The following is a 12,563-nucleotide window of genomic DNA, read 5'->3' on the forward strand; positions in this document are numbered from 1 at the left end:
CTAGTTTGTATTTTTAAAGAAAAACTGAACAGAAAATGGAGGGGGTTGTAGTAGCAACGGTGCCAGAAAATACTTCACCTGGATGGAATCAAGGTTTCTGATTTCTAGTACCACCGTCCTCTATTTCTAAATAGCAGATAAGACTAGAAAAGTAGAAGAGCCCAAGACAGGAATCCTGAAGGAATGAATGAGATGTTTTGTGCCCACAATAACAAACTAAGGAGTGTGTGTTGTTTGGTGACTCGGCTAATATTAAAGCCAAACTGAGTTTGTTACTTTAGACGCGTGTCGGCTATAGAAGATGAGAAGCTACTAGTCTGATTTTTTGTTGTTGTTTATTAAAATAGGTAGGCCTAGCTGAATTGCACAATTGCTTTTCAAGATTTTCACACTCAACACAATTTAATTAATAGCTTCTGTTTTCTGTTTTACTTTGCATCCATCCTTCCTTACTATATCTAAGACACATAACGTGTGTTGAAATTGATTTAAATTGTTATAATGACTTGGCAGCCTAGTGAGAAAGCCAAGGCCACAGGCACTCTGAGCTGCCTAGGGAGGCCCATAGAGAGCCATTCATCTCAGACTCTCCATCGCCACCTAAGGCAAGGCCTTACCTCAGGGTTGCACGGTGCCTGGCGTCTCTGTCTTAACTGTCTCCGTTGCTGTATGTATCACAGTTAGTCTCAGGCAGCCCCGGGGTCCGGGCGCACGCCCACGAGGCTGAAGCTGGCTCTGCGCACTTCACAGTCCGGGCGGCCGGCTGGCAGGGAGGGTGCGGGCAGGCGGGGCGGCCAGGGTTGGAGGGAGGGGCCGCGCCCCATGTTCGGCTGTTGACTGCGCCTTCCGCCCCGGCTCGCCTAGGCTCCCGGGATGCGCGGAGGTGGAGGCGGCGATGGCGACGATTCCTCTAGCCGGGCAGCATTCAGGCCTCCGGGCGCAGCTGGGGTCGCGGCTGCAACATGGAGGAGGAAGGGCTGCGCTGCGGCCAGCGGGCAGGTGAGAGGCAGCGGGCCCAGACCAGAGGGACTCTGAGGCAGGAGGGAGCGGGGAGCAAGCAGAGCTTGGCCTGACAGGATGCGCACCTGTGTTAGCTGTGTTAGCGTGCAGCCTGCAGGAAGCTCCTAGGCTCTAAATTGATGAAGCACAACCCACCACCACAAGCCTGAGTCCAAGCATCCCTGGAGAGGCCTAGGCCGGTCTTTCCTTCAATTCTAGAGAGCCCCCACCCATTGCCAATCACTGGTGGATGTAAATCTGCAATCTCCCAGTCCATTGTGCTTCTCAACCACCTCATCAATCAAGCAGAGACTCGGGTCTTCCCACCCCACCAGCTATTAGCAATCTCAAGGGGGTAGTTTAGCTGGCTAGAAAGAATGGGAGATTTGAAATATCTTACTGACCTTGGGCAAGTTATCTAGCCACTCTGAGGTTTCCCAGATCCTTTCAAATCAGTGGGAACAGAACAGAACTTTGTTCTGTGTGATGGTTAGGCTCAAAAAAAAAAAAAAAAATGCCTGCCATGAAGAAACGACACTTACTGGGGGTGGGATAAATTAGAATAACCCAATAAGTCATGTGGTAGCTTGACTTGGTAAGGCTTATAAATGTCCAAACGTTTGCTTCAAAAATAAAAACAGCACGGTATTAGGAACACATCACACAGGGATCTTGATCTGTAGCCCTGTAGCCCAGGGTGATCTTGCCTCCGCCTCATGAGTGCTTGGGATTACAGTCTGTATCATCACATCCAGCTTTTCAAACATCTTGTTCTGTTGGTTTTGCAACAAGAGTTGCATATGTAACCTTGGTTGGCCTGGAGCTTGCTGCTTAGACCAGCCTGGTCTCTCTACCACAGAGATCTACCTGCTTCTGCCTCCTGAGCACTGGAATTCAAATCCTGTGCCACACCCAAATTTTACTAAGGATTGACACTATGCAGTGTTTTGAGTTCCTGGTTCTTCTAGTTACTTCAGCATCCCTCCTCAACTGTAATCAGATGCATGCAATAAAGTCTCACCATGTGTGTAATCTAGACTAGAAACTTGCTGTATAATCCTGGCTGACTTTGAGATCATGATTCTCTCGGCCCAGCCTCCCCAGATGTGTGCCACTACACTCTGCTTATTCTGTCTTACTGCCGTTAATATATATGCTTAAAACTGGTGTTCTGGGCTGGTGAGATGGCTAATCCTGAAGACTCACATGAGACCCAACTTCCACAAATTATCCTCAGAACTCTACATGCGTGCCTGTCTTAGTTAGACTTTCTCTGCTATGATAAAGCACTGACCAAAGCCACTTGGGGAGAAAAAGGATTGTTTTATTTTAGAGCTTGTAGTGCAGCACACAAAGTCAGGGCAGGAACTCGAGGCAGGAACTGATGCAGATGCTTTGGAGGATTGCTGTTTATTGGCTTTTTTCATGTCTTATTCAGCCTGTACCCAGAAACACCCACAGCCCACATCATTATCAGTTAAGAAAATTAACAGGCAGCGGTGGTGCTCACTTTTAATCCCAATACTTGGGAGGCAGAGACAAGCGGATCTCCAGAGTTACAGAAAAACCCAGTCTTGACAAACCAAGAAAGAAAGAAGAAAGGAAAGGAAAGGAAAGGTTCCATAAGATTGTCCACAGTTGAGGCTCCTTCTTTCAAAATGACCCTAGATGTGTTGACTTGACATAGAACTAAGTAAGCACAGTGCAACAGTAAATACACATGCTAAAATAGATAAACTCAATAAAAATATAATTAAAACTGGTTTTATAACTTAAAACCGTTCTGATACAGCTTATTGGAAATAATATTTAATGTTTAGGAATAGTTAACCAGTATTGACTTTGTCCCAAAACGTTGAACACAACACACAAGATTATATATATATTGTCATTTTTTTTGAGACAGGGTTTTCTCTATGTCAGAGTCCTAACTTTCCTGAAACTCGCTCTGTAGACCAGAACTCCCAGAGATCCACCTGTCTCTGCCTCCCGAGTGCTGGGATTAAAGGCGTGTGCCACCACCACCATCTGGTTTATGTTTTTGTTTTGTTCTTAATTTCCTCTTAAAGTTCCAAGAGTTAGTACTCTGCTCTGGTTTGACTTTCTCTCCTGTTCTTTTATTGGTTTTGAAGTTTTGTGTTCCAAGAACTTTTACTTGGGAACAGAATTTTAATACTTAATAGTATTGTTTTGAGAGTTAAGTGAAGTTTGATATCTTATATAAAGCTTCAAGTATGAGAGCATAGGATGTAATAATAGCAATTCAATAAATGATAGCTATTGTAATTTAGCTTTGAGCCACAGATCCCTCTTGAGTAAGTGCGTGTGTGTGTGTGTGTGTGTGTGTGTGTGTGTGTAATGGAGTTAAAGAATGTGGGCTTTGAGAAGCAATTGCTTAATTCATATGGAAGTTCTGCCGCCTTGCTGAATGGTCTCTCCAACTGGGTTTCCTCATCTTCACATTGGAGGTAGAGATATCACTATGGGGCTTTGGGGAAAGTCAGCAGTGTAAACCCTGAGAACAGTGCCCAACATATCATAAACACTTTCTAAACAGACACTGACAGTTGTGCTGACAGATTATATTGCTGTTATTTCCTAACATGGAGTTGTATATATTTTTAATTGATTGTGCAACATTGCTCCCATAATAATTTCAAATCATCTTCCCAACCCCTAAGACCTCATGGATTATCACTAAGCTATAACACCCAGCCTTTCTTACTCCAGATTCAGTGTCCACCCCTGCCCCTCCCCTGCTCCTTCCCTCTCTCCGCACTGTTCTTTCTTTCCCCTGATTACTGTGGGTGCCCTATCATCTCATCCTCCACATCTATAGTTGGTGTCTTGTAACTTCCACCATTCCACTTCCTTATCGCCTTATTTCTCTACGACCACGATTCCACATTCACAAAGTTTATACTTTCTCTGGCTCAGATTCTTGCTACTCTAGTATCTCTGCTCTCCTAACTTCCCAGATGTGTTTTTCTTCTTCTTCCCTTTTCATAAATTAACTCCAATGTACATTTTTTTTAAACCACCAGCAAGACACTGTTGTTGTTCATTGTAACAATATCAAAAGAGTTTACAGGCATGTAGTCTTAAACTAAAAGCAACAAGAGCTGTCTATTATTAATTGATAAAAATATTTTTTCTAGATTTATACTTTTATCTCCCATAGAACTTAGTTTAAAGAAAGCTTATTTTGCAGAAAAGTTGGTGTCACAGTGCAATGAAGTAATTTACCATAGTATGTGTTCTGCAGCCCATGGCCACTGCAGCGGCCAAGGCTGCTTCTGTCTTAATGAGGGGCACAATGGTTGGTCACACGGCTCTCCCCAAACTGATCTGATTCTCACTTCCAAGGCTGTACTTGTTGTGGTTAAATGCTGAAAGGCTACTATTGTAGGCAGTCCATAGCTGTTGCTTGGAGCCCCAGTAATCCCTCATTAACTGGACTCAGTCTGCACCCCATGGTCCAGCAGCTAAAGGGTTGGCACTGGAGACCTCTGGGTTCCAGCTCAAGCTGATGGTTAAATATTCTGAGGATAGGCTCTGGACCTCCCTAGTGTCGTGGCTTATTCCTGCAGTGTTAAATTAAAGCAAATGTTTTCCAGTTGTCAAGTGTAGAGCACTAAATGTTATCTGTCTTTCTGGAGTCCTGTTTGGGAGAGGATGGACAGCAGACCACACACATCTGTAGGGTTGGGAACAGTGAAGATTGGTGTGGGCATTACATTTCCTTTCATAAGAGAGAAAAATGGCCAGCCCGAGCCTCTTTTCTGTCTCTCCCACGAAGAGGCAGCTTCTGCCTCACTCCATTCTCCCCAATTCTCCCCTTCCCCGTTCTCTCTCTGTCTCTCTCGTTTCTGTTTCTCTCTCTGTTTCTCTCTGCTCTTCCCCCTTCTCCCCTCACCCCCTCTCCCTTTCTCTTCCATAACTCATTAAATAAATATCCAACCTCAAGAGAAGGGGGGAGGATTGTGGAAAGAAATAAAGAGCAAGAAGGTGCCAGGCGGTGGTGGCACACGCCTTTAATCCCAGCACTCGGGAGACAGAGGCAGGCGGATCTCTGTGAGTTCGAGGCCAGCCTGGTCTACAGAGCTAGTTCCAGGACAGGCTCCAAAACCACAGAGAAACCCTGTCTCGAAAAATCAAAAAAAAAAAAAAGAGCAAGGAGGTTATTCTTTGAATGTACCAAGTGCTTCTTTATCATGTGTGTGTAATTAGCAACTCACACAATACTGTGTGGTTAATATAGTTAAGTTAATGAATACAGAATTCATACCTCCTATTTAATGAGAGGATATTCCTGTTGTAATAATAACTAGCACTTAGAGTTTATATAATGCTTCTTAAAAGTTTTATTTTTAAGGTATGTGTATATGTGTGGGGGAGGTGCATGTATGAATGTAAATGTCTATGAAGTCCAGGAAAAGGCGTCTGATTCTCTGGAGTTGGACCATCCAGCCTGGATCCTAGAACTGGAACCTGGGTCCTCTGTAAGAGCAATACATACTTTTAACCACTAAGCCTTCTCTCTAGCCCTCATAGTGGTATGGTGTGTGTTTGTATGTGTGCGTGCATGTGTGTGCATGGGCATGTTTGCTAGTGATCAAACACCAAACCTCCTATATGCTGGACAGGTATAGTACCATTGTGCTACATCTTCAGACTCCAAAGCGTTGCTTTGCACCTTGGAAATTACAAATATAATCTCAGACACCTTTTGTTACTTTAATGTTTTTCTTCTTCTCTCAAATGTAGTCAGGACTTTTCTTTTTCAAAGGAGGGTTTTCAATTGACTAAGAACTTAACTCTCAAACTAGGAAAAAAAATAAATGCTGAGAAATAGAGCTTTCTCCTTAGAGAAAATAATGGGATTTGTTATTGATTTATAAGCGTTTATTGAAGGGTCACATCATGTGTGAACAATACCCTTCTGCTTGTATTCCAAGCACAGCCTGCTGCTTGCTCAGTCCTGCTGCTGCAGAGACCTACTCTCTGCTTCCCAAGCTGTTCATTCTCCCTGCCCATCACCTTTCACCCAGCTGGCTTCTCCTCACCAAAGCTCCTTTCTTCCTTTCCCAGCCCCTCCCCAAGAGATACATTCAGTACTCCTTGTCCCTGGCTGTGGTCCCTGCTACCATGCTGATGTAACTCCTCTGAGGACGAGATCATGGACTTGCAATGGAGAAGTCATGTTCCTGTGTGTCTCCAGTGCCTGGTTTGGGATATCTTTTCTGTGGTAGAATTTGTGACATGCTTTTCAAAGCAATAGAGACGACAATTTTGAATGCTTTTGTGAAATGGAATGAGTTGCCATGCTCACTAATCCCTTTCTGTCTCTGGGTGTTTTTCTGTGCAGGCATATCTTCCTTGGCCCTCTTTTGGCACATGCCCCTCGTCTGTGAGTTGAAGTCCTGACTCTCTTCCTGTTGGTTTTTGTTTTGTTTTGTTTTTTGTTTTTGAGAACACAAAAGACACCTCTCTCTGAAGATGAACTCTAGCGTCCCCCTTCGGAACGCGGCCAATGCTACCTTGCAGTACATGCCTCCCTCGCAGGGAGGAGGCAACGGCACTTCTCTCCAGGAGGATCTTCGAGACTTCATCCACACGGCCACCTTGGTGACTTGCACTTTCCTGCTTGCTGTCGTCTTCTGTCTCGGCTCCTATGGCAACTTTATTGTCTTCTTGTCTTTCTTTGACCCTGCCTTCAGGAAGTTCAGAACCAACTTTGATTTCATGATCTTAAACCTGTCTTTCTGTGATCTCTTCATCTGTGGGATTACGGCTCCCATGTTCACCTTCGTGCTATTCTTCAGCTCAGCCAGGAGCATCCCGGAAACATTCTGCTTCACCTTCCACCTTACCAGCTCAGGCTTCATCATCATGTCCCTCAAGATGGTGGCTGCGATCGCCCTGCACCGGCTCCGAATGGTCCTAGGGAAACAACCTAATTGCACGGCCTCCTTTTCCTGCATCTTGCTCCTCACCCTGCTTCTCTGGGCCACCAGTTTTACCCTTGCCACCTTGGCTACGTTGAGAACCAGTAAGTCTCACCTTTGTCTCCCCATGTCCAGTCTGATGGCTGGGGAAGGGAAAGCCATTCTGTCTCTGTATGTTGTTGACTTTACCTTCTGTGTTGCTGTGGTGTCTGTCTCTTACATCCTGATTGCGCAGACACTTCGGAAGAACGCGCAAGTGAAAAAGTGCCCCCCTGTGATCACAGTCGATGCTTCTAAACCACAGCCTTTCGTGGGGGCAGCTGTGAAGGGAGGTGGAGATCCTGCGCAGTGCACGGTGCCAGCACTGTACCGGAACCAGAATTACAATAAACTGCAGCACGCTCAGACTCATGGGTACACTAAGAACCCCAGCCAGATGCAGATCCCTTCAGCCAATCGACTCCAGCTGGTATCAGCCATCAACCTTTCTACTGCCAAGGACTCCAAAGCCGTGGTCACCTGTGTGATCATAGTGTTGTCCGTCCTGGTGTGCTGTCTTCCTCTGGGGATTTCCCTGCTGCAGGTGGTTCTGTCTGACAACGGGAGCTTCATCCTATACCAGTTTGAACTGTTCGGATTTACTCTGATATTTTTCAAGTCCGGATTAAATCCCTTTATATATTCTCGGAACAGTGCGGGGCTGAGACGAAAAGTGCTCTGGTGTCTCCAGAACATCGGCCTGGGCTTTCTCTGCTGCAAACAGAAGACGCGACTTCGAGCCATGGGCAAAGGGAACCTTGAAATCAACAGAAACAAATCTTCCCATCACGAGACAAACTCCGCCTACATGCTGTCTCCAAAGCCACAGAAGAAATTTGTGGACCAGGCTTGCGGCCCAAGTCACTCAAAGGAAAGTGTGGCAAGTCCCAAATTGTCCGCGGGACACCAGCACTGCGGCCAGAGCAGCTCGACCCCCATCAACACCCGGATTGAACCTTACTACAGCATCTATAACAGCAGCCCCTCCCAGGAGGAAAGCAGTCTAGGGAAGTTACAGACGGTCAACTCTTTCGGGTTTGCCAGTTCCTACATCGCCATGCACTACTACACCACGAACGACCTGATGCAGGAGTACGACAGCACAGCGGCCAAGCAGATTCCCATCCCCTCTGTCTAAATCACGAGGCCAGGGAAGGGGGCGGTGCTTTTCCAAGACTGAACAAGCCTTGGGAAGATGTTGAGGCAAAGCAAAACCTGAAGAGCTGGCTGGAGAGTTGACCGTTAGATTTTCTTTTGTCTGAGATGCTAGCATCTGGATTTGCTTCGTGGTTTCCTGACCTTTTACGATTTGATGTAAAAGCTTGTTTCCATTTTTGCCCCGATGTGTGTCCCAGTCTTTTGTACTGAACTACTAAGACGCCAGGAACAGTCCTTTGATGGCAGCCTTTCAGTCAGTGTTATGGCTCCTGAAATACGAATGGCCGCATCTTTAAAGGTGTCTGGAAAATGGTCTTTCCGACGTGTTATTTTTATAAACATATGGAATTTGACTCTTTGAAGTACTGAAATAGAAAACAGGATGCTTTTTTTGGTGGCAAGTTGATTTGAATAAAAAGCTTATTGTTAAGGCAGAGACTAGAAATGTGTTACTTGTACTGCGGTCCTTATCGGAAGTTCTCAGCCAGTGTGAGGCCCTCCCCTTATAAGGCAGTTACCTAACAACACAGAGTTGGGATTCTTGTCACTTCTTAACTGTACACATTGTTGTTTTGTGTCAACTGAGTAGCTAGCTTTACAAAGTGTTTTTGGTAGTTACCAGTTAATTGCTGTTTCAGAAGGATCTTAACTGGGAATCCACTACGGGGCACTGTTCTGAGAGAGCAGACACGGTGTGTCTCAGCAGTTTGTCTGTGGGAGGTGGAGGCAGTGTATCCACACATTTAACACTAACTACCCTTATTTAACAAGACGTAGGGATGCACTCGCGGAAGGGGGGATGACGTAGGCTTTCCTTCTATACGAGAATTTAGTAGAGAGCCACCTGACAGTGTTCATATAGATATTCAAAAATAACCTTTTGGATTTAAATATTGCTATGGAAAAAAATTTCAAGGTGATCTATTAATATTTTCAGATGGAGGTTTTCAAGTTTTTCCTTATTCTATTTGTGTGGAGCTGGAGATCGAGCCTAGGTCCTTGTGCATGTTAGGCAACCAGTCTATCACTGAAGTACACCCCTAACCCCAAACTAATTGTTTTATATTCTCTCATTTACCTTAAACTGGAAATGAGCAACTATGTTATTCCTACACCTCAGTCTAGTTTTCTTAGGTCCACTGATGCCTAGGAGAACAACTGAAATCACATTTTTAATGTAAAAACATTTTGGTCATGCAGTTAGAATTTGAACTCACTAACTTTGGATTTTGGAATGCTAACTGTTAGACCCAAAACAGAGTATCTTTACAAGCTGTTATATCCAACTAGTATTCTCAAAGCTCAGAAGTGCAAGGAACAGAAAGCCCTCAGAGCAGAACACTCTCTCCCGGGCTCTGCCCAAACTCCAAGATGGCAGGAGGTGCTGAGAGCAAGCCTAGCTAGAGCTAGCGGCTCCAGCCACAGTCAGCTCAGGGCTCGCCTAGAGCTGGGCTGCTTAGCTTCCCCCTCTTCTCCCTTCCTTTCTCTATTTCTCTACCAAGGTTTATAGCATATCCACTCTCCTTTATCTTGGTATTTGGATTCTCTTTGGAAATCACTCTTTCCTGTGGCAACTGTGTTTTATAGATTCAGCACAACATGGTTCCCACTAATATTCCCCTGAGACAGATTCAGCAAAGAATTAAAATATCGAAGACATCTAATATCCTCTCCCAAAATCATTTGGAGAATTTTGGCAAACTACCAATTAGACTCTTTTCTTTTCTTTTCTTTTCTCTTCTTTTAGGAGAGGATTTCTTTGTATAGCTTTGGCTGTCCTGGAATTAGCTCTTTAGACCAGGCTGGCCTGAACTTGGATATCCTCCTGTCTCTGCCTCCCAAGAGGCTTGTTCCACCACCACCCAGCACCAATTAGACTTTTGTCTTAATTGAAAACTTAGCATTAAGTCCAATAAAGCAAGCAAATTTGTAATAATACCAATGCACACTTTTAAAGGTATATATATCTCTGGGGCTTGGGAGATGTCTCAGAGGTTAAGACTCCTTGTTCTTCCAGGGGACCCAGGTTCAGTTCTCAGCACCAACACAGTGGCATAGCCACCTGTAATCCCAGTTCTCTGGGACCCGGCCCCTTCTCCTGACTGCCATGGGCACCACATACATATGATGCACAGACGTAAATGCAGGCAAAACACTCAAACACATTAAAATAAAATTAAATCTTTAAAATATTTTAAAAATTATGTTCATAAAAAAGGTATCATCTCTTTTGAGGGAGCAGGCGTTTAAAATGTGACTTAACAAAAGACTATAAAAATTACTACTTGTAAATTTTTAAATGCTAGGTTTCCTTGTGTGACCTTTATGTTTGAAATGATTTGACCAGCATGGGGCCCACTTTTTAAGAAGTAAAATTTCCACAACAAAGAAGACAGAGCATGCACACAGAGAGTGTTCAGGTTCTTTATGTTCATCAAGAAATTATTTAGTTTGCATGCAATAGGTAGTGGGCTAGATTCCTGGCTCCCCTCCTATCTTTAGAGAGATAAAACTTGTTTCTTCCTAAGCTCCATATGTCTGTCTGTACCAGTATAATGGTCATATTGACATAGGCAGACATATATAACTTGTCACCACATAAGGGCTAAAAAATATTATAAGTCAAAGTAATGAGAATTCAGTTGAATATGATTAATTTGCAGGATACATTAATTTTTCTCTTGAAGCTTACTGTGTGCAAATTATATATCTCTAAAATGTTTTATAATAAGTGTTCTCATGTTAACCATTAGGCCAGATTTCTATTTCTGATGTTTTAATGTGCTTTTAAAATAAGTTTGGAAAAATAAAAGTACTGCAAATCCTAACTTTCGGGTCTTTTTTTGTTTGTTCTGTTATTTATTTATTTATTTATTTTGAGACAGGATCTTACTATATAGTATAGGCTAGCCTCCAACTCCTCCTGCTCCTACTTCCTCATCAGTGAAGTAGCGTGTATACTAGCACAAGCTGCTGAAAAATCAAGTTTCCATATGGTGTCCTGTGCAGTCTTTCAACTATGCAGCCTAGGCTGGTCTCAAGCGTATAGATCCCATCTCAGCTCCCAAGTGCGGGGACTGCAGGAATGCGTGCGGTGGTTTGAATGAAAATGGCCCCTACGGGCTCATAGGGAATGGCACTACTCGCAGGTGTCGCCTTGTTGGAGTGGGTGGAGCCTTATTAGAAGGAGCATGTCACTAGGGGTGGGCTTTTCAATTTCAAGCCAGTCCTAGTGGCCCACTGTCTCTTCCTGCTGCCTGCCAACCTGAATGTAAAACTCTCAATACCTCTCCAGAATCATGTCTGCCTATGTGCCACCATGCTTCCCACTATGATAGCAATGAACTAAACCTCTGAACCTGTAAGCATGCCCCAGTGTTTTCCTTTATAAGAGTTGCCATGGTCATGGTGTCTTTGTTCTCTTTCTCTCCTTCCCTGCCCCCACCCAGGTGTGTGTGCGTTGAGCACTGGGGATCGTATCCAGGACCTGGCACATGCTAGACAATGTTCTGCCACTTAGATTACCTTATATTTCCGTCCTGTCCCTTAAAAACCATTAGAGTGTGACAGTGGTCACTTTCGCACAATGACTATGTTCAGCCTTAGATAAAAAAAAAAAAAAAAAAAAAAAAAACAGTTATCTTTGAGAAATAAAATAACTTGTTTGCCCATAGTTTGAAGCATCTGTGGTCATACTAAGAATAATTAACCCCAGAATCTTATTTACTAGACTGTTTCCCAGCAGGGCTGGGGATGCTTAAACCTAGTTCTTCATACATACTGGACAAGTGCTACCACTGACCTACATCCTCAGCCATGGTTTATTACATTTGTGTGTGTGTGTGTGTGTGTGTGTGTGTTTGTGTATGCCACAAAGTATGTATAGAGGTCTGAGGACAACCTCAAAAGTTGTCTCTACCCCTACCATGTGGGTCTCAGGGATCAAACTCAGGAACTCATCCTTAAGAGCCAGTGACTTTACCCTCTGATCCCTTTTATATTCCCAGTCCCCCTTTTTATTTTCTGAGATGGTCTTACAAGGTTTCCCAAGCTGGCCTTGAACTTACTTTGTACCCTGGGAATACCTTGAACGGATCCCCCTCCCTTGCTCTCCTGATGTATCTGTGACAAAGAACCTCACTACTAAGCTTGGCTTAGCAACCTCTTTAAAATGAGATTAACCTGGAACAAATATATAGTTTGTTTCTTTGTTTTTTAGAACTTTTAGTTTCTCAACCAAGGTTTTATCTAATGGAAATTTAAACTGTAGTAAGAAAAGGTTAGGCATCTACAAAGTCGCCTATGGTCAGGGCTGTATGACAAGGGCACAAGAACGATTCCACGGCAAGAATGATATATTCATTACTTTCCTCTTTGTGCAGTCCAGGACTCAGCTGATAGAATCGTGCTGTCCACATT

The 12,563-nt window shown here is 44.0% G+C and overlaps 1 protein-coding gene across 2 annotated transcripts; it reads left to right on the forward strand.

Moving 5' to 3' along the window:
• The first annotated feature begins 648 nt into the window (after positions 1-648).
• On the forward strand, positions 649-10,966 carry Gpr75 (G protein-coupled receptor 75). 2 transcript variants are annotated; one of them, XM_041669703.1, is made up of 2 exons: positions 649-999; positions 6,368-10,966. In XM_041669703.1, exon 2 carries the CDS (start codon positions 6,499-6,501, stop codon positions 8,122-8,124), a length of 1,626 nt encoding a protein of 541 aa, XP_041525637.1. In that variant the 5' UTR covers positions 649-999; positions 6,368-6,498; the 3' UTR covers positions 8,125-10,966. The 2 variants fall into 2 exon arrangements, with proteins under 2 accessions (XP_041525637.1, XP_041525638.1); XM_041669704.1 differs by lacking the exon at positions 649-999 and adding an exon at positions 6,129-6,226.
• Positions 10,967-12,563: the final 1,597 nt, after the last annotated feature.

The sequence above is a fragment of the Microtus oregoni genome, unplaced genomic scaffold, assembly GCF_018167655.1.
Source record: "Microtus oregoni isolate MIOR12 unplaced genomic scaffold, Mior012 000019F_ref0000042, whole genome shotgun sequence".
Taxonomy (NCBI): domain Eukaryota; kingdom Metazoa; phylum Chordata; class Mammalia; order Rodentia; family Cricetidae; genus Microtus; species Microtus oregoni.

Coding starts and splice junctions, on each gene's coding strand:
- Gpr75 (XM_041669703.1), top strand. CDS start 6,499: ATGAACTCTAGCGTCCCCCTTCGGAACGCGGCCAATGCTACCTTGCAG.